Source organism: Mobula birostris, chromosome 3 (assembly GCF_030028105.1).
Source record: "Mobula birostris isolate sMobBir1 chromosome 3, sMobBir1.hap1, whole genome shotgun sequence".
NCBI classification, from domain to species: Eukaryota; Metazoa; Chordata; class Chondrichthyes; order Myliobatiformes; family Myliobatidae; genus Mobula; species Mobula birostris.
This window is the reverse complement of record NC_092372.1, coordinates 229,931,956-229,953,233: the sequence shown is the minus strand read 5'-3', so window position 1 is coordinate 229,953,233 and position 21,278 is coordinate 229,931,956. Positions and strand designations below refer to the sequence as shown.

Here is a 21,278-nt window from a genome sequence, read left to right as displayed (position 1 = left end):
GGACTTCCCCAACATCGGGAACAATCTTCCTGCATCTAGCCTGTCCAATCCCTTTAGGATTTTATACGTTTCAATCAGATCCCCCCTCAATCTTCTAAATTCCAACGAGTACAAGACCAGTTCATCCAGTCTTTCTTCATATGAAAGTCCTGCCATCCCAGGAATCAATCTGGTGAACCTTCTTTGTACTCCCCCTATGGCAAGGCTGTCTTTCCTCAGATTAGGGGACCAAAACTGCACACAATACTCCAGGTGTGGTCTCACCAAGGCCTTGTACAACTACAGTAGTACCTCCCTGCTCCTGTACTCAAATCCTATCGCTATAAATGCCAGCATACCATTCGCCTTTTTCACCGCCTGCTCTACCTGCATGTGTCTTGCATACGGATCCACCCCCTAGCGCCCCTTTATAGAAACATAGAAACATAGAAAATAGGTGCAGGAGTAGGCCATTCGGTCCTTCCAGCCTGCACCGCCATTCATTATGATCATGGCTGATCATCCAACTCAGAACCCCACCCCAGCCTTCCCTCCATACCCCCTGACCCCCGTAGCCACAAGGGCCATATCTAACTCCCTCTTAAATATAGCCAATGAACTGGCCTCAACTGTTTCCTGTGGCAGAGAATTCCACAGATTCACCACTCTCTGTGTGAAGAAGTTTTTCCTAATCTCGGTCCTAAAAGGCTTCCCCTCTATCCTCAAACTGTGGCCCCTCGTTCTGGACTTCCCCAACATCGGGAATAATCTTCCTGCATCTAGCCTGTCCAATCCCTTTAGGATCTTATACGTTTCAATCAGATACCCCCTCAATCTTCTAAATTCCAACGAGTACAAGCCCTGTTCATCCAGTCTTTCTTCATATGAAAGTCCTGCCATCCCAGGAATCAATCTGGTGAGCCTTCTTTGTACTCCCTCTATGGCAAGGATGTCTTTTCTCAGATTAGGGGACCAAAACTGCACACAATACTCCAGGTGTGGTCTCACCAAGGCCTTGTACAACTGCAGTAGTACCTCCCTGCTCCTCTACTCGAATCCTCTCGCTATAAATGCCAGCATACCATTCGCCTTTTTCACCGCCTGCTGTACCTGCATGCCCACTTTCAATGACTGGTGTATAATGACACCCAGGTCTCGTTGCACCTCCCCTTTTCCTAATCGGCCACCATTCAGATAATAATCTGTTTTCCTATTTTTGCCACCAAAGTGGATAACTTCACATTTAATTGCATCTGCCATGAACTTGCCTACTCACCCAACCTATCCAAGTCACCCTGCATCCTCTTAGCATCCTCCTCACAGCTAACACTGCCACCCAGCTTCGCGTCATCCGCAAACTCGGAGATGCTGCATTTAATTCCCTCCTTATGACAACATGCTTTTTAATCCAGGAGGCATCCTGGAAAATTTCCTCTGCATTGTGTCCAAATTTTCGCATTCTTCCAATAATGAGGCGACCAGAACTGAAAACTACATTGCTAGGTGATCTAACAACTGTTTTATAGAGATGCAGCATTGCTTCGCTCTCAAAAGACTCAATCTGCGACTAATGTGTATAGTTACCGCAGCAATGCTGCAGAAATAATGTGATAAGGCTACACAGAATGCAGAACAAACCCTCAAAAGGACGTTCCTTATTGGAGTAAATAAGTTATAAAGAGAGTGAAACATGTTATGAGTACGTTTATAAAATCATGAAGTGCATAGATTGCCGCCGTTATTTTCCCGGGAAATTGAATTCTTGAAGGAGGTATAGGCTCAAATGGAGAAGGGAAAGATTTAAAAGTCACCTGAAAAGGAACGATTTCAGGCAGATCAAAGCTCTCTCTCTCTCACGCACTCCCCCCCTCTCTCTCCCCCCTCTTTCTTTCCCTCTCGCTCTCTCTACCTCTCTCTCTCTCTCTCCCGCCCTCCTCTCTTCCCACCTCTCTCTCTTTCTCTCTATCACCCTCTGCCCTCTCTCTCTCTTTTCTTCATTCTGAAAAGGGATGGTTTCACACCGACCACTATGTGCTGCGGTCTGTTTCACATTACAAGTATCCCTCACTCTTTCTCTTCCTCCGTGTCTCCCCTCTCCCTCCACCCTCTCTGCTTCCCTCCAGCTCGCTCGCTGTGTCGCCCACTCACTCGCTCTCCCTTTATCCGCCCTCCTCTCAGACATCTATGCCTCCCTGTTCTCATGCAGCAGCCGTTCCCTGTTTCTCCTTCTCCCCTCTCCATCCTCCTCAGTAACTAAGTTTGACAATTCCCTTGGCCTGTGTGTCTCGGCGGTTCCCGAGATTCCACTACTTCTATGACCAAAAGTGATGGCTCCTCCCACGGCTCGGCTGACGTCGGACCAGCCAAGAGCTGAAACTGCTGGCAGTGGTCCCCCGTGTTCTGACGAGTGTCTGAACTTCTGTATAAAAGAAGCGACGCGCCAGTATTCCGCACTCCTTCAAAAATCCGGTCGGAGGTGAGGAACATTCTCTGTCTTCGTAGGCTGCCTGCTCCGGGAACCTAGGTATCTGGCTAATGTGTTGGGGTGTGACCCCTGAAATGGATAAAAAGTAGGTATGTGTGTGCGTGTGTGTGTGTATGTGTGTGTGTGAGAGAGAGAGAGAGAGAGAGAGTGTGAGAGAGAGAGAGAGTATGAGAGAGTGAGAGAGAGAGAGAGAGAGAGAGAGAGAGAGAGAGAGAGACGGTGTCACCACACAGTAATTTCAACGGTGTCTTGCACAGGAGAGTGGCGGAAATCGATCACTGGTAATTGGAATGGTCATTGAGAAACCAGCAAGAACTGGGAACAGTCAGCATACAGTGAGAACACATTGATTTTCTGATTGTCCGGCTATGTGCTGTGGGTTAACGCCGGAATCGGTGCATGACCCAATTTCGCATTTTGCATCAGTAATTTGTCTGAGAGAACAACGAGTCACACAAACTTATCGGGATTGGGAAACAGAGGAAGAAGTTAAAAACCTTGGGGGTAATGTAGATAAATAGTGAGTGTGTAGATTCAATAACACAGAGTTAAATCTGAGACTATCAACCTTGGCACTCCTGAAAGAAACGCAGACTATCTTAGTGAAACGGTTACGATTAATCGGTCTTGATGTTCAAATGGAGCTGGATGTGAGTGCGCACCAGTCAAGGATATGCAGCAAGAGATTTTGTTTCTGCCTCGCAGGGGAGGAATGTAGCTGTAGACGGTAGGTCAGTGGGTACTGTATACACGGCCTAAAGGAAATTTTCACACCTTCCATATATCCGAAGGAATTCACAAGATTAAGATGCTGGGATCCTTAGAGATGCGGGATATTGGGTTCCAAATCGGCTTGTTCGCAGAAGACAGGGACGATTAATTCTGATTGGAAGTCTGTGACCAGTTGCCTTCCGTCAGGACCAATGCTGCGACCTCCGTTGTTATGACAAATACTGAAATGTACAGTACGCGGGATGATTAGTAACTTGGCAGAAGATAAAGATATTGCTGACATTCTGGATCGTGAAGACGATTGTGATGTCAATTGGCAGATTATAAAAAAGGTGGACATTTGGGCAGAGAATTGGCAGATGGAGGTTAATCCGGTCAACTGTGAGGAGTTTCTAGCTGGAAAATCAATGGCCAGGTTAAATTAGGTTCAATTGCATTAGAGCATTTTCATATATACCGGACTGGAATGTAACTTCTTTCTTCCACGAAGCTCACAGGGTATGAAGTGTAAATGGCAACAGTAGCTACGACAATCCAAACAACAGCGTGCGCAGGATAGCAAAATGGTGTTAAGATTGTGGTGCAAATTTGAATGAATGCTAAAGTCACAATATTGGAATAATGAGTGAGCAAAGTTGAGAGATACTAGAAACTGGCAGCAATGCTGGGAAGGGGTGTGAAGGGGGTGACTGCTTCAGAAGTGTGATAGCAATTTGAAAAAGCTGTCCTAAACCTGAAGATTTGGGCATTCAATCGCCTGCATTTGTACCCAGCAGAGAGAAATAGGAATGGATAGGATTGGAGGCGTCTAGGACAAAATCGTCATGACTGTACGTGAACGGAATTTGCCACCTTATGATAAACTGGGCAGCGTTTGACATTCTCCGCAATTTCCTTTCAGGTTAAGGTTCAACCAGGATCGTAGGGATCATTGAAGTATAGAAGGATCCCAGAGAACGTCCATAGCTGTCAGAAACTGGCAACAGCTGTACATACTGTGGCCGACAATGTGTACGACACACCCACACACGGGCTTTTATCGGTTAAGTGCCTTGAACATGATAGCCGGTAATTCATGTTGTGTAGAACATTGGATAGGCGTTAATTGGAGTATTGTGTTCATTCTGCTTGCCGCATTTCTGGAATGGAGGTTGTTGACAGGGTGCGGTAGAAGTTCACCTGGGGTTTGCCTGGATTGGCGGATTTTAGCCATAAGGAGAGGTTGGACAAATGTTGTTTGTTATCTCTGGAGTGTCAGAGGGTAAATGGACGATCTGACAGGTATATAAAATTAGGTAATGTATAGATATGGTCGAGAATCAGAACCGTTTCCCGAAGTGCAAGTGTTCAGCAGCAGCCGACTTCGTTTTAAGGTACGAAGCGTCAAAGCTAAAGGGGATATAGGAGGCAATTTTTTTAAAAGAAGACAGTGGTAGGCGCTCGCAATGCCCTGCCTGGGAAAATGGGGAGTGGGGTGAAGATAATGCTGAACAGTAGCTAGCCTATTCGGTGTAGATAGTAGGATGAGAACTCTCCACCTCTGTCACGGCCTTTCTACAACCCAGTCGCTTCCCTCCTATACCCTTTCCTCAAACCCTATCAAAAGACACACTCCAGCCGTGTTGAAAATTTCTGCGATTCAGCCGGACTCTTTGCGACCACCTGTGTTCTGTCGGTCTGAATCTTTCCCCCTGCTGCCCTGCGAGGTTCCGTGCATTCTCGCCAAAGGTTCGCAAACATCTACCTGAAACTAAATCAATTCCCAAAACAGAATCATGTTGCACGTGGTGCGGACGGCCAAGCCTAGTTGAGGCAGAAAGGGTGGGAGAAAATGAAAAGCGTTGGTTAATATAAATGGTTTTGTGGACGGTTGAAATTATTGGCGTAAAATCACAAGTGAGCTTGGATGGGCGGAGAGTGGCTGGAAAATACTGGCACTAAATAAGGAGCAGGGCGATCGGGGAGACCACACAGGAGCAGCGGGCGCGGCGGTTCAATTCAGAATGGGTTGGGCTACCCGCAACAAGCGGAGGAGTTGTGATTTCAGCATATAGAGTTCGGGTTAGACGTAGAACCGAACTTCCCTTTACACCGACCCGTCATGTTCCCAGTGGAACAGTTAAAAAACAGAGTGAGGTTACGTCTGCACAGCCCAGTCAAACACTCCCAATTATACGCAGGGAGAAGCCGCCTCAGTGCTGTTCCATCAGACTGCCGGGACACGGGATAGGTACGGAATGACGTTCCCACAACACTGCGGGTCTGTCACAGAATCTCGGACAGAAACGTTAACGCATTCTTCGTTCAGATATCCTGAAAATTTGCAGTTTTCCCGTTTGATTTCAGGTTTCCGCTTCTACCGGACGTTAGCTTCGACTGGCCACCAATTTGCTGCGGGTCGTCATGAAGACGGCGGTGTGGATTATTTTGGCTGTTTGCTGGATCGCAGGCGCGCAGAAATGCGGTAAAACAACACGTTTTCTTCCTGTGTCTGCTCAGCGTCCCTCACCGTGCGACCTATTTCATTCGGGTTCATTACCCCGGAGCGTCCCGGATCACTTCCGCACACACAGAGAAATCCCAGAATCAGGCCTGGACTGTGTGTGATGTTTACACTACCGCACTTCCATGAAGATGGAGCGTCGATCCGATAACCAGTCCAGCGAAGCCACCCACTCACACAAACACATGCAAACCCATTCAACAACCAACCAATAACATTGACCCATCTCGGGAGGTTCCAACAGTTGTAAGGATAGTATCATGAAGCTTTCTGTCAACGTCGGCGAGCCTCGGGTCTTGAGCTCTGCGAGGTGCGGCGGCCGCGCCCCATGTTCCAAGATCAGACTCTGCCGGAGGGGAAGGCCAGCTGTCGCCAGGCGTTAGAAACATAGAAAACCTACAGCGCAATACAGGCCCTTCGGCCCACAAAGCTGCGCCGAATATGTCCTTACCTATTACCTAGGGTTACCCATAGCTCTCTATTTTTCTAAGTTCCATGTACCAACTCAGTAGTCTCTTAAAAGACCCCATCGTATCCGCCTCCACCACCGTCGCCGGCAGCCCATTCCACGCACTCACCACTCTCTGCGTAAAAAAAACTTACCCCTGACATCTCCTCTGTACCTACTCCCCAGCACCTTAAAACTATGCCTTCTCGTGCTGGCCATTTCAGCCCTGGGAAAAAGACTTTGACAATTGTGTGGATGACTTACAGCGGACTGTACCGCTTGAATATATTGAGATTAAGGAAGAGGAAATGCTGGAGCTTTTGAAAAGTATTAAGTTTGTTAAGTCACTGGACGGGATGTACCCCTGGCTACTGTGGGAAGCGAGGGAGGAGATTGCTGAGCCTCTGTCGATGATCGTTACGTCATCAATAGCGACGGGAGAAGTGCTGGAGGATTACATAGAAACGTAGAAAACCTACAGCACAATGCAGGCCGTTCGGCCCACAGAGCTGTGCCGAACATGTCCTTACTTTAGAACTAGCTAAGCTTACCCATAGATCTCTATCTCCACAATCGCCAAGATCCTTTTCCAGAGTGAATACAGAAGGAAAGTATTCATTAAATACCTCTGCCATCTCTTCCGGTTCCATACACATTTTTCCACTTTCACACTTGATTTTTTCTATTCTCTCACGTCTTATCCTCTTGCCCTTCACAGACTTGTAAAACGCCTTGGCTTTTTCCTTAATCCTGTCCGCCAAGTCCTTCTTAAGGCCCCGTCTGGCTCTCCTAGTTTCATTCTTAAGCTCCTTCCTTCTAGCCTTATAATCTTCCAGATCTCTATCATTACCTAGATTTTTGAACCTGTCGTAAGCTCTTCTTTTTTTTTGCCTAGATTTTCAACAGCCTTTGCACACCACGGTTCCTGTATCCTACCATCCTTTCCCTGTCTCATTGGAAGGTATCTACGCAGAAACCCACGCAAATATACCCTGAACATTTTCCACATTTCTTCTGTACGTTTCTCTGAGAAAATTTATTTCCAATTTACGCTTCCAAGTTCCTGCCTGATAGCTTCATATTTTCCGTTTCTCCAATTAAACGCATTCTGTTCCTATCCCTCTCCAATGCTATGGTAATGGAGATAGAATTGTGATCACTGTCTCCAAAATGCTCTCCCACTGAGAGACCTGACACCTGACCAGGTTCATTTAGAAACATAGAAAACCTACAGCACAATACAGGTCCTTTGGCCCACAAAGTTGTGCCGAACATGTCCCTACCTTAGAAATTACTAGACTTCCCCATAGCCCTCTATTTTTCTGAGCTCCATGTACCTATCCAGAAGTCCCTTAAAAACCTTCTCGTTCCTCTTCCAACACCATTGCCGGCAGGGCATTCCACGCACTCACCACTTTCTGAGTAAAAAACTTACCCATGACATCACCTCTGTACCTGCTCCCCAGCACCTTAAGCCTATGTCCTCTTGTGGCAACCATTTCAGCCCTGGGAAAAAGCCTCTGACTATCCACACGATTAATGCCGCTCATCATCTTATACACCTCGATCAGGTCACCTCTCATCCTCCATCACTCCAAGGAGAAAAGGCCGAGTTCACTCAACCTATTCTCATAAGGCATGCTCCCCAATCCAGGCAAGATCCGTGTAAATCTCCTCTGCACCCTTTCTATGGCTTCCACATCCTTCCTGTAGTGACTCAACCAGAACTGAGCACAGTACTCTAACATTACTTATCGGCTCCTAAATTCAATTCCACGATTAATGAAGGCCAATGCACTGTATGCCTTCTTAACCACAGAGTCAACCTGGGCAGCTGCTTTGAGCGGCCTATGGACTCGGACCCCAAGATCCCTCTGATCCTCCACACTGCCAAGAGTATTAGCATTAATACTATATTCTACTAACATACCAAAATAAACCACTTCATACTTATCTGGGTTGAAGTCCATCTGCCACTTCTCAGCCTAGTTTTGCATCCTACCAATGTCCCGCTGTAACCTATGACAGCCATCCACACTATACACAACACCTCCAACCTTTGTGTCATGAACAAACTTACTAACCCATCCCTCCACTTCCTCACCCAGGTCATTTATAAAAATCACGAAGAGTGAAGGTCCCAGAGTAGATCCCTGAGGCACACCACTGGTCATCGAACTCCGTGCAGAATATGACCCATCTACAACCACACTTTGCCTTCTGTGGGAAAGCCATTTCTTGATCCACAAAGCAATGTCCCATTGGATCCCATGCCTCCTTCCTTTCTCAATAAACCTCGCATGGGGTACCTTATCAAATGTCTTGCTGACTACATCTACTGCTCTTCCTTCATCAATGTGTTTTGTCATATCCTCAAAAAAATCAATCAAGCTCGTTAGGCAAGACCACCCCTTGACAAAGTCATGCTGATTATTCCTAATCATATTATACCTCTCCAAATGTTCATAAATTCTGCCTCTCAGGATCTTCTCGATCAACTTACTAACCACTGAAGTAAGACTCACTGGTCTATATTTTCCAGGGCTATCTCTACTCCCTTTTGTGAATAATGGAACAACATCTGCAATCCTCCAGTCCTCCAGAACCTCTCCCGTGCTCATTGATGATTCAAAGATCTTTGCTAGAGACTCAACAATCTCCTCCCTCGCCTCCCACATTAGCCTGGGGTACATCTCATCCGGTCCCGGGGACTTATGCAACTTGATGCTTTCCAAAAGCTCCAGCACATCCTATTTGTTAATATCTACATCCTCAAGCTTTTCAGTCTGCTGCAAGTATGCGCTACAATCACCAAAATCCTTTTCCATAGTGAATACTGAAGTAAAGTATTCATTAAGTACCTCTGCTATTTCCTTCGGTTCCATACACACTTTCGCACTGTCACATTTGTAGGTCCTATTCTTTCACGTCTTATCCTCTTGCTCTTCACATACTTGTAGAGAGCCATGGGGTTTTCCTTAACCCTGCCCACCAAAGCCTTCTCATGGCTCCTTCTGGTTCTCCTAATTTCCTTCTTAAGCTTCTTCCTGTTAGCCTTATAATCTTCTAGATCTCTAACATTACCTAGCTCTCTGAACCTTTTGTAAGCTTTTCTTTTCTTCTTGACTAGATTTATTACAGCTTTTGTACAGCACGGTTCCTGTACCCAGCATAAGTTCCCTGTCTCATTGGAACGTACCTATGCAGAACTTCACACAAATATCCCCTGGACGGCCTGAAACGTCGACTGCACCTTTTCCTACAGATGCTGCCTGGCCTGCTGCGTTCACCAGCAACTTTGATGTGTGTCCCCTGAACTTTTGCCGCTTTTCTTCCGTACGTATCCCTGAGAACATCTGTTCCCAATTTCTTCCAATTTCCTGCCTGATAGCCTCATGATTCCCCTGTTCCAATTAAACGCTTTCCTAACTTTTCTATTCCTATCTCTCTCCAACGCTATGGTAAAGAAGATAGAATTGTGATCACTATCTCCAAAATGCTCTCCCACTGAGAGACCTAACACCTAACTAGGACAACAGGAATTCTGCAGATGCTGGAAATTCAAGCATACGCCAGACTACAACAGCACCCCCCTTATCGACGGGTTGAATAATAAGTTTAGGATTAGTGCGGAGGGAGTGGAGAGCAGAGCGTTCCGAAGGGGTGAGGTTGGAATGGGGACAAGGTGCGGTGAAGTCGAGACGGTTGATGTCCCGTCGGCAGTTAGCGATATATGCTGCGTTCACCAGCAACTTTTATGTGTGTCACCTTACCAGGTTCATTTTCCAATACCAGATCAAGTACAACCTCTCCTTTTGTAGGCTTATCTACATATTGTGTCAAGAAACCTTCCTGAACACACCTAACAAACTCCACCCTATCTAAACCCCTTGCTCTAGGGAGATGCCAATTAATATTTGGGAAATTAAAATCTCCCACCACAGCAACCATGTTATTATTACTCCTTTCCAGAATCTGTCTCCCTATCTGCTACTCGATGTCCCTGTTACCAATGGGTGCTCCCAGTAGAGTTATTGCCCCAAACTTCCACCCACAGAGACTCCGTAAAATGAAAATCTCTGACGTCCACTTTTTCTGCAGCTGTGACACTATCTCTGATCAACAGTGCCATGCCCCCATCCTTTTTGCCTCCCTCCCTGTCCTTTCTGGAACATCTAAAGCCTGGCACTTGAAGTAGCCATTCCCGCCCCTGCACCGTCCAAGTCTCTGTAATGGCCACAACATCATAGCTCCAAGTGCTGAACCACGCTCTAAGCTCATCCGCTTTGTTCATAATACTATTCGCATTAAAATAGACACATCTCAAGCCATCGGTCTGAGTACGTAGCTTCTCAATCACCTGCCTATCCTCCCTTCAGCACTGTCTCCAAGCTTTCTCTATTTGTGAGCCAACCTTCCTTTCCTCCGTCACTTCAGTTCGGTTCCCACCCACTAACGATTCTATTTTAAACTCTCTCCAATAGCCTTTGCAAACATCTCGCCAGGGTACTGTTCTCCTTGGGATTAACTTCCAAACCATAGAAACCATAGAAACCATAGAAACTACAGCACAGAAACAGGCCTTTTGGCCCTTCTTGGCTGTGCCAAACCATTTTCTGCCTAGTCCCACTGACCTGCACACGGACCATATCCCTGCATACACCTCCCATCCATGTATCTGTCCAATTTATTCTTAAATATTACAAAAGAACCCGCATTTACCACCTCGTCTGGCAGCTCATTCCATACTCCCACCACTCTTTGTGTGAAGAATCCTCCCCTAATGTTCCCTTTAAACTTTTCCCACCTCACCCTTAACCCATGTCCTCTGGTTTTTTTTTCCCTTGCCTCAGTGGAAAAAGCCTGCTTGCATTCACTCTATCTATACCTATCATAATTTTATATGCCTCTATCAAATCTCCCCTCATTCTTCTACGCTCCAGGGAATAAAGTCCTAACCTATTCAACCTTTCTCTGTAACTCAGTTTCTCAAGTCCCAGCAACATCCTTGTAAACCTTCTCTGCACTCTTTCAACCTTATTTATATCCTTCCTGTTATTTGGTGACCAAAACTGAACACAATACTCCAGATTCGGCCTCACCAATGCCTTATACAACCTCATCATAACATTCCAGCTCTTATACTCAGTAGTTTGATTAATAAAGGCCAATGTACCAAAAGCTCTCTTTACGACCCTATCTACCTGTGACGACACTTTTAGGGAATTTTGTACCTGTATTCCCAGATCCTTCTGTTCCACTGCACTCCTCAGTGCCTTACCATTAACCCTGTATGTTCTACGTTGGTTTGTCCTTCCAACGTGCAATACCTCACACTTGTCACTGTTAAACTCCATCTGCCATTTTTCAGCTCATTTTTCCAGCTGGTCCAAGTCTCTCTGCAGGCTCTGAAAACCTTCCTCACTGTCTACTACACCTCCAATCTTTGCATCATCAGCAAACTTGCTGATCCAATTTACCACATTATCATCCAGATCATTGATAAAGATGACAAATAACAATGGACCCAGCACTGATCCCTGTGGCACACCACTAGTCACAGGCCTCCACTCAGAGAAGCAATTCTCTACCACCACTCTCTGGCTTCTTCCATTGAGCCAATGTCTAATCCAATTTACCACCTCTCCATGTATACCTAGCGACTGAATTTTCCTAACTAACCTCCCATGCGGGACCTTGTCAAAGGCCTTACTGAAATCCATGTAGACAATATCCACTGCCTTCCCTTCATCCACTTTCCTGGTAACCTCCTCGAAAAACTCCAACAGATTGGTCAAACATGACCTACCACGCTCAAAGCCATGTTGACTCTCCCTAATAAGCCCCTGTCTATCCAAATGCTTGTAGATTCTGTCTCTTAGTACTCCCTCCAATTACTTACCCACTACCGACGTTAACCTTACTGGCCTATAATTTCCCGGATTACTTTTCGATCCTTTTTTAAACAACGGAACAACATGAGCCACTCTCCAATCCTCCGGCACTTCACCCGTAGACAGCAACATTTTAAATATTTCTGCCAGGGTCCCCGCAATTTCAACACTAGTCTTCTTCAAGGTCCGAGGGAACACTCTGTCAGGTCCCGGGGATTTATCCACTTTAATTTTCCTCAAGACAGCAAGCACCTCCTCCTTTTCAATCTGTACAGTTTCCATGGTCTCACTACTTGATTCCCTCAATTTCATAGATTCCATGCCAACTTCCTTAGTAAATACAGACGCAAAAAACCTATTTAAGATCTCCCCCATTTCCTTTGGTTCCGCACAAAGCCGACCACTCTGATCTTCAAGAGGACCAATTTTATCCCTTACAATCCTTCTGCTCTTAATATACTTGTAAAAGCTCTTTGGATTATCCTTCACTTTGACTGCCAAGGCAACCTCATGTCTTCTTTTAGCCCTCCTGATTTCTTTCTTAAGTATTTTCTTGCACTTCTTATACTCCTCAAGCACCTGATTTACCCCCAGTTTCCTATACATTTCATACAACTCCCTCCTCTTTATCAGAGTTGCAATATCTCTTGAGAACCAAGGTTCCTTATTCCTATTCAATTTGCCTTTAATCCTGACAGGAACATACAAACTCTGCACTCTCAAAATTTCCCCTTTGAAGGCTTCCAACCTACCAATCACATCTTTGTCAGAGAACAACCTGTCCCAATCCACGCTTTTTAGATCCTTTCTCATTTCTTCAAATTTGGCCTTCTTCCAGTTCAGAACCTCAACTCTAGGACCAGATCTATCCTTGTCCATGATCAAATTGAAACTAATGGTGTTATGATCACTGGAACCAAAGTGCTCCCCTACGCAGACTTCTGTCACTTGCCCTAATTCGCTTCCTAACAGGAGATCCAATATTGCATCCCCTCTAGTTGGTCCCTCTATATATTCATTTAGAAAACTTTCCTGAACACATTTTACAAACTCTAAACCATCTAGACCTCTAACAGTATGGGAGTCCCAATCAATATATGGAAAATTAAAATCCCCTACCACCACAACTTTATGTTTCCTGCAGTTGCCTGCTATCTCTCTGCAGATTTGCTCTTCCAAGTCTCGTTGACTATTGGGTGGTCTGTAATACAATCCCACTAATGTGGCCATACCTTTCCTGTTTCTTTTGGTACAATTCCTTTTGGTACAAGTCACTTCTGCCCCAAAAGGGTCTCAATGATCCAGAAATCTGAATTCCTACCTCCTGCTCCAATCCCTCAGCCACGCATTTATCCTCCACCTCACTCTATTCCTATACTCACTGTAGCGTGGCACAGGCTGTAATCCTGAGATTACTACCTTTGTGGTCCTGCTTCTCAACTCCCGTCCTAACTCCCTGTAGTCTGCTTTCAGGACCTCCTCACTTTACCTGCCTATGTCGTTGGTACCAATATATACCAAGAACTCTGGCTGTTCTCCTTCCTACCTCAGGATATCTTGGACGCGATTAGAAGCATCCCGGATCCTGGCACCTAGAAGACAAACTACCATCCGCGTTTCTTTCCTGTCTGACCCCCTAACTATAGAATCCCCTATCACTGCTGCCTTCCACTTCCTTTCCTTACGCTTCTGAGCCGCAGGACCAGATTCTGTGGGTTGGTTGCAAATGTTGTTCAGTCGTTCAAGAAAGGGAGTAGATATAACCCAGGAAATTATAGACCAGTGAGTCTGACTTCAGTAGCTGGGGGGGGGGGGGGGGGGGGGGGGCGGGGCGCAAGTTGATGGAGAAGATCCCGAGAGGCAGGATTTTGGAGAGAAATAATCTATCTAGTGATAACCAGCATGAGTTTCAGAAGGGCAGAAGGGAAGGTCGTTCCTTAATTGGCCTTCATCAATCTTGGGATTGAGTTTAACAGCCGAGAAGTAATGTTGCAGCTATATCTGACCTTGGTCATACCTCACTTGGAGTGCTGTGCTCAGTTCTGGTCGTTCACTACAGGAAGGATGTGGAAACCATAGAGAGGCTGCAGAGGAGATTTACAAGGATGTTGCCTGGATTGAGGAGCATGCCTTATGAAAGTAGGTTGAGTGAAATTGGCCTTTTCTCCTTGGCGTGACGGGCGATGAGAGGTGACCTGATAGAGCTAGAAGTGATGATTAGAGGCATTGTAGATAGTCAGAGGCTTTTCCCCAGGGCTTTTATGGTGGTCACAAGAAGGCACAGGTTTAAGGTGCTGGGGAGTAGGTATAGAGGAGATGTCAGGAGTAAGTTTTTTACGCAGAGAGGTGAGTACGTGGAATAGGCTGCCGGCAACGGTGGTGGAGGCGGATACTATAGGGTCTTTTAAAAGACTTTTGGATAGGTACATGGAGCTTAGAAAAATTGAGGGCTATGGGTCAGGCTAGTCATTTCTAAGGTCGGGACATGTTAGGCACAGCTTTGTGGGCCGAAGGGCCTGTATTGTGCCGTAGGTTTTCTATGTTTCTATGAGCCTGATTGAGTACTTTGTGGGTGTAACAAAACACATTGATGAGGTAGAGCAGTGGATGTAGTGTATATGGATTTCAGTAAGGTATTTGATGAGGCTCATTCACAAAGTAAGGAGACATGGGATCCAAGGAGACCTTGCTTTGTGGATCCAGAATTGGCTTGCCCACAGCAGGGAAAATGTGGTTGAATATGGTTCGTATTCTACATGGAGGTCGTCGATCAGTGGTGTTCTGCAGGGATCTGTTCTGGGACCCTTTTTCTTTGTGATTTTTATAAAAAACCTGGATAAAGTAGTAGAAGCGTGGGGTGATGAAAGAAAGGTTGAGATTATTGTAAATAGTCTGGAGGGTTGTCAGAGGTTACAGCGGGACATCGATACGATGCAGATGTGGGCTGAGAACTGCCAGATGGACATCAACCCAGATAAGTGCGAAGTGGTTTCTTTTGGTAGTTCAAAATTGAAGACAGAATATAATATTAATGGTAAGACCCTTTGGGAATGTAGCTGTTCTGCGGGATCTTGGGGTCCGTGTCCATAAGACACTCAAATCTGTTGCGCAGGTTGATAGTGTTGTTAAGAAGGTGTATGGTGCATTGGCCTTCATAAACCGTGGAATTGAGTTCAAGAGCCATAAGGTAATGTTACAGCTATATGAGAGCTTGGTCAGACCCCATTTGGAGTGCTGTGTTCAGTTCTGGTCACCTCACTGCAGGAAGGACGTGGAAGCCATAGAAAGGGTGCAGAGGGGATTTACAAGGATGTTGCCTGGATTGGGGAGCATGCCTTCTGAAAGTAGGTTGAGTGAACTCGGCCTTTTCTCCTTGGAGCGACGGAGGATGAGAGGTAACCTGACAGAGGTGTGTAGATGATGAGAGGCATTGATCCTGTAGATAGTCAGAAGCTTTTTCCCAGGGTTGAAATGGCTAACACAAGGGGGCACAGTTTTAAGGTGCTCGGAAATAGGTACCGACAGGGATGTCAGGGGTAAGTTTTTCACACAGAGAGTGTTGAGTGTGTGGAATGCACTGCCAGTGGCACTGGTAGAAGTGGATACAATAGGCTCTTTTAAGAGCCTCTTTGATTGGTATATACTTAGAAAAATAGACGGCTATGTTTCGAGAGTAGGTTGCGTGGTCGGCACAACATTGTGGATTTCTATGTTTTATGTTCCGTGTTTTCTGAATCTCCGTCAGTTGTGGAACGAGTTTCCGTTCTAGTACGACACGAACTGGTGGCGTTTTGTGTTTGTAGGGAATGTGGCGCTCCGAGGAAAGGCCACCCAGTCCAGCACTGGATATGGCGGAGTGGCGGACAGAGCCATCGACGGGAATAGGGATACTAACTACCACAGATGTTCGTGCACTCACACATTGCATCAAGTACGGCCATGGTGGAGTGTTGACCTTTTCGACGAGGTTGCTGTGTTTGTGGTGAAGATCACGAATAGGGGCGACTGCTGCTGGGATCGCTTCAGGAACGCAACGGTCATTATCGGCAATTCTCAGCATCACCACTGCAGTGGCAAAGTGTAAGTGCGCCGGGGTCGGAATTTCTTGATATACAGGGGATACCGGGAAAAGCCCCAGCCGGAGGTTGGTACAGTGTAATATAGTCGTAGAGTCACCACGGACCAGGTGATTCGGTCCTTGCCGTCTGTACTCATCCAGGTCACCAGAACTTGTTCCATACCCTTCGCGACACTTTAGGTGAATGTCCAGATATTTATTCAGCGCCGTGAGAAACTCTACCTCCACCATCCCCTCAGATAACAGCCTCTCTCTGGGGAGGTGTGTCTGTCCCTGAGATTTCCGCACACATTTACCCACCCCCCGATAATTTTACCTTCTCCACCTTTCCGGAGAAGGGATCCCTCATATCGACACTGCCTCTGCCCCTCATAATTGTACTTCATTAAGAGATTCAACACGGAATAGGCCCCTGATACTCAATGATCAGCACTGCCCAGTTATCACCTATTTAACACCAGCCCAAGGCAATTTACAATGACCAAGTAACCTACTCACCGACACGTCTTTGGACTCTAGGAGCGAAGTGTTCCTCCTGCTTGAATCACTCGCGGTTCACTGAGAGAACTTACGAAGGCCTTACTGACGACATCGGCAATAAATTCCGAACTGCGGAACGCCGCAAGCGGCAACAGCGTCGCTCTAACCATTACAGTACTACTGAGGCCACTTTGTATTGCTCAATAAATTCCATCATCAGCCTCCCCCCCCCCCCCCCCAAAGAAACAAGTCTAGTCTTCCCAGTAGCTCTGCATAATTGAAACGGTCCATCCGGGAAAAATCCTGGACAATCTCCTCTGCCGTCTACCCCCACGAGTTACAATCACGTCAGTCAGTCTCAATTTGGTAGGGTGAATAATGGGAGGATAGTTGGGTGGCAGGACGTGGTTTAAAAGGAATATCTGGCAGTGCAGGTCTTCTCCAGATGTTCTGTGAGGTTCCTCATTTTCCTTATACTCATTGTTTGCCTTCTCCGCCTTTAAGGCGTGACGTGTACTTCCTCATTTTAGTGGGTCACTGAGCGTGACGACTGAACTGCTAGACTGTAACACACACACACACACACACACACACACAGAAAGAGAGCTGACACAGACGCAGACACACACACAGCTGACACAGGCAAAGAAAAAAAAAGTCTAGAACCTAAGGTCACAGAACTCCAGAATATTCTGCACTTACAAATACCATCTGTCTTCTGGGTTCGTCAATCCTGCATCCACACAATCTAGATTCCTCGATCCCATGACTCATGACTCTCATGATGAGACTTCCATGAAACCTTGTTCTACACCTCACTAAATTCCACGTACAGTTGAAGTCAGAGGTTTACATACACCTTGGCCAAATACATTTAAACTTAATTTTTCACAATTCCTGACATTTAATCGTAGAAAACATTCTCTGTCTTAGATCAGTTAGGATCACTACTTTATTTCAAGAATGTGAAATGTCAGAATAATAGTAGAGAGAATTATTTATTGCAGCATTTAGTTCTCTCATCAGTTTCCCAGTGGGTCAGACGTTTACATACACTTTGTTAGTATTTGGTAGCATTGCCTTTAAATTGTTTAACTTGGGTCAAACGTTTTGGGCAGCCTTCCACAAGCTTCTCACAGTAAGTTGCTGGAATTTTGTTCCATTCCTCCAGACAGAGCTGGTTAACTGAGTCAGGTTTGTAGGCCTCCTTGCTTGCACAGGCTTTTTCAGTTCTGCCCTCAAATTTTCTACGGGATTGAGGTCAGAAAATTATGTCAAGTCTGGTTCATCCTTGGGAGCAATTTCTAACCGCCTGAAGGTACCACGTTCATCTGTACAAACAATAGTACTCAATTATAAACACCATGGGACCACGCAGCCGTAATACCGCTCCTGTCTCCTAGAGATACACATGCTGTCTCCTAGAGATGAATGCACTTTGGCGCAAAAAGTGCAAATCAATCCCAGAACAACGGCAAAGGACCTTGTGAAGATGCTGGAGGAAACAGGTAGACAAGTATTTATATCCACAGTAAAACGAGTCCTATCTCGACATAACCTGAAAGGCTGCTCTGCAACGAAGAAACCACTGCTCCAAAATCACCATAAAAAAGCCAGACTACAGTTTGCAATTGCACATGGGGACAAAGATCTTACTTTTTGGAGAAATGTCCTCTGGTCTGATGAAACAAAAATTGAACTGTTTGGCCATAATGACTATCGTTATGTTTGCAGGAAAAAGGGTCAGGCTTGCAAACCAAAGAACACCATCCCAACCGTGAAATATGGGGGTGGCAGCATCATGCTGTGGGGGTGCTTTGCTGCAGGAGGGACTGGCGCACTTCACAAAGTAGATGGCATCATGAGGAAGGAAAATTATGTGGATATATTGAAGCAACATCTCAAGACGTCAGCCAAGAAGTTAAAGCTCAGTCGCAAATGGGTCTTCCAAATGGACAATAACCCCAAACATACTTCCAAAGTTGTGGCAAAATTGCTTAAGGACAACAAAGTCAAGGTATTGGAGAGGCCATCACAAAGCCCTGACCTCAATCTGATAGAAAATGTGTGGGCAGAACAGAAAAGTTGCGTGCGAGCAAGGAGGCCTACAAACCTGACTCAGTTAACCAGCTCTGTCTGGAGGAATGAAACAAGATTCCAGTAACTTACTGTGAAAAGCCTGTGGAAGGCGAACACAAATGGATGGACCCACGTTAAACAATTTAAAGGCAATGCTACCAAATGCTAACAAAGTGTATGCAAACTTCTGACCCACTGGGAAAGTGATGAAAAAAATAAAAGCCGAAATAAATCATTCCCTCTACTATTATTCTGACATTTCACATTCTTAATATAAAGTAGTGATCCTAACTGACCTGAGACAGGGAACGTTTTCCAGGAGTAAAATCAGGAATTGTGAAAAACTGAGTTTAAATGTATCTTGCTCAGGTGTATGTAAGCTTCTGACTTCAGCTGTATAAACATCCACCGCTCTGCATTCATCAATTTGTTTTGTCTCTTCCTCGAAGAAAAAAACCTGGCTTGTTAACCATTCTTCAAATGCTCGTCAGTCACGTCACAAAGAATCCTCTCCACCAGTTTGCTCACAAATGACTGAAAGACGCTCTGGTCTATAATTGCCAGGATTTTCTCTATTACTCTTTTTGATCAAAGGTATATCCTCGAATCCTCTGACACGAACTCTGCTGTTAAATAAGCCGCAAAGGTCATCGCCAACGCCGCAGCAACCTCTTCCCTCGCTGCTCCTAGAAACTTGGGATATTTCGTTTTCAGGCCAGAGTCTTATTTATCCTAATGTATCTCCAGTGCTGCAACATTGTATCTTTTCTAACCTCAGCATACTCCAGCACATTAGGCTATGCTAGGCTGACCACACATTGTTCATGTCGCGTCTCACAGGTGAATACTGAAGCAAGATATTCATTAAGGTCCTCCCTTAGACCCTTTGACTGCAGCACATGTCTACCAGTTTTTCATTGAGTGGTCCTACCCTGATTATATTCATATTCCTGTGCTTTACACACATGTGTGACATCTTAGGGTTTTCCTTAATCCTACTCGCCAAGGCCTTCTCATGTTCTAGTCTTGCTCTCCTAAGTCCGTTACTGAACTTTTTGCTGGCCACCTTTCCTAGGACCAGTTTGTGAAAACTATGCTTCTGAAATGAATTGATTTCTACCCAAGAAAATGAATGCCTCCAAATGTAAGAAGCTGAAAACACAGCAAAACGATTACTGTTTTCCTCCGAATGGCAGCTACTCTGCTTTCACAGAAATCCAGAACTGGTACAGGGACGGGTCAGGAAATATCATCATCACTGCACAATCAGACTGCTGCTCGCAAAGTTCTTCTCTTCTCTCATAGTCAAGTTCTGAGGCTTAGTGGAAGGTTTAGAGAAAGAGTCATACATTCATTCACTGGTGTTGAAAGGGAGGGAAATATTGTTCAATTTTGTTCTGCAGTTCTTGCAGGTGGTTTTCAATAATACTCGAGACTTTCTGATATCCTTCCTCACTCTTAATGGCAAGAAGCAGTGGAAACATTTTAAGATTTTCGCTTATTCACTCCTCATCAGCCTACCGTCCTCCCCTCCGTGCAATATAGCTCTCACCAATTATCAATGGCCTTCCCCCATCTCCCGTTAAAAATTGAGAATGTACTCAAACAAATAAACACGGCCCTACTGCGCATTGCCATACTGGATGAGAGATGTCTAATGAGATTGCTAACGGGGCTGCTAGGTCACTTGTCACCGCTACGAGTTCAAAAAGCAATGCTTTAGAAAAATGATGCTCTTTCGCTGAAGCCCTCACGACCTCACGCGGAAACTCAGTTGAGAAACGCTATGGAGTGAAGGTTATCAGTGGGTGGGGTCGATTCGGTTGCAGAGGTCTCAGTGGGCGGATGCCGCTCCTGGGGCTTGTGCATGTGTGAAATCTCCCTGGACGTGAACTCTGGTCAGTTTCTGTAGCCTGTGGCTGGATCCCTGCGTTGGGTGTCACTTTGCACTGTGTCTATGGGCGGGTGGTCTGTTTGTCGGTCTCTACGGTTAACTCAAAGGGAGGACAGTTGCTCTAGTATCCTGCACGTACGCCCGCCAATTCCCTGCAGCCGAACCGCGGCCTTTGGACGGAGGGCGAGAGTGTACCTACTGCCGTTTACAGAACACTGCATTACTTTTTTTTTCCTTCCAGTTGTGGGGTGATCAGTGCGCTGGGAGCCGGGGATACCGCTGTTCTAAAATGCAATTGCATAAAAGGTCGGTTTGTCACCGTTGTCCTGGGTGGCACCGGCATCCTGACCATGTGCGAGGTTGAGGTGTACGTGAACGAATCCGGCTGAATAAAACTGTGAAACATGCACTTCCCAGTGTCCCAGTCTTCATTTCGAGCTCGGTGTCTTTGCTGGGTGACCAGCACATCTGGTATTGCAGGTCCGGTGGGAGGTGGTTGGGGTGTCATAAGGTGGGAGTAGCAGTAAAGGGGAAGGGGAGTTGAGCCCTTGTTAAACGTGATCCCCGTGCTCGATAGCGCTCCAGCTGAGGAGGCGAAGTTTCCAACACGGTATAACAAGAAAGATGCTTGCATGGATAGAAGATCCTCTGATAAAAGATTTGTCAGAAGACAAACACTGGAATACAGGGAATGTTTATTATCTGA

The 21,278-nt window shown here is 45.9% G+C and overlaps 1 protein-coding gene across 4 annotated transcripts; it reads left to right on the top strand.

Annotated features, from left to right (window-relative positions):
• The first annotated feature begins 2,384 nt into the window (after window positions 1-2,384).
• LOC140195638 (fucolectin-4-like) lies at window positions 2,385-20,979 on the top strand. 4 transcript variants are annotated; one of them, XM_072254322.1, is made up of 4 exons: window positions 2,385-2,455; window positions 5,543-5,660; window positions 15,845-16,121; window positions 20,814-20,979. In XM_072254322.1, exons 2-4 carry the CDS (start codon window positions 5,600-5,602, stop codon window positions 20,959-20,961), a joined length of 486 nt encoding a protein of 161 aa, XP_072110423.1. In that variant the 5' UTR covers window positions 2,385-2,455; window positions 5,543-5,599; the 3' UTR covers window positions 20,962-20,979. The 4 variants fall into 4 exon arrangements, with proteins under 4 accessions (XP_072110423.1, XP_072110421.1, XP_072110420.1 ...); XM_072254320.1 differs by having other exon boundaries at window positions 2,427-2,503; XM_072254319.1 differs by having other exon boundaries at window positions 2,436-2,549.
• The last annotated feature ends 299 nt before the right edge of the window (window positions 20,980-21,278 follow it).

Bases quoted from the DNA above. Each gene is read 5' to 3' on its own strand.
- LOC140195638 (XM_072254322.1), top strand. From the start codon at position 5,600: ATGAAGACGGCGGTGTGGATTATTTTGGCTGTTTGCTGGATCGCAGGC. The intron at 5,661-15,844 runs GTAAAACAACAC...TTGTGTTTGTAG, and splicing joins CGCAGGCGCGCAGAAATGCG to GGAATGTGGCGCTCCGAGGA. The intron at 16,122-20,813 runs GTAAGTGCGCCG...TTTTCCTTCCAG, and splicing joins CACCACTGCAGTGGCAAAGT to TTGTGGGGTGATCAGTGCGC.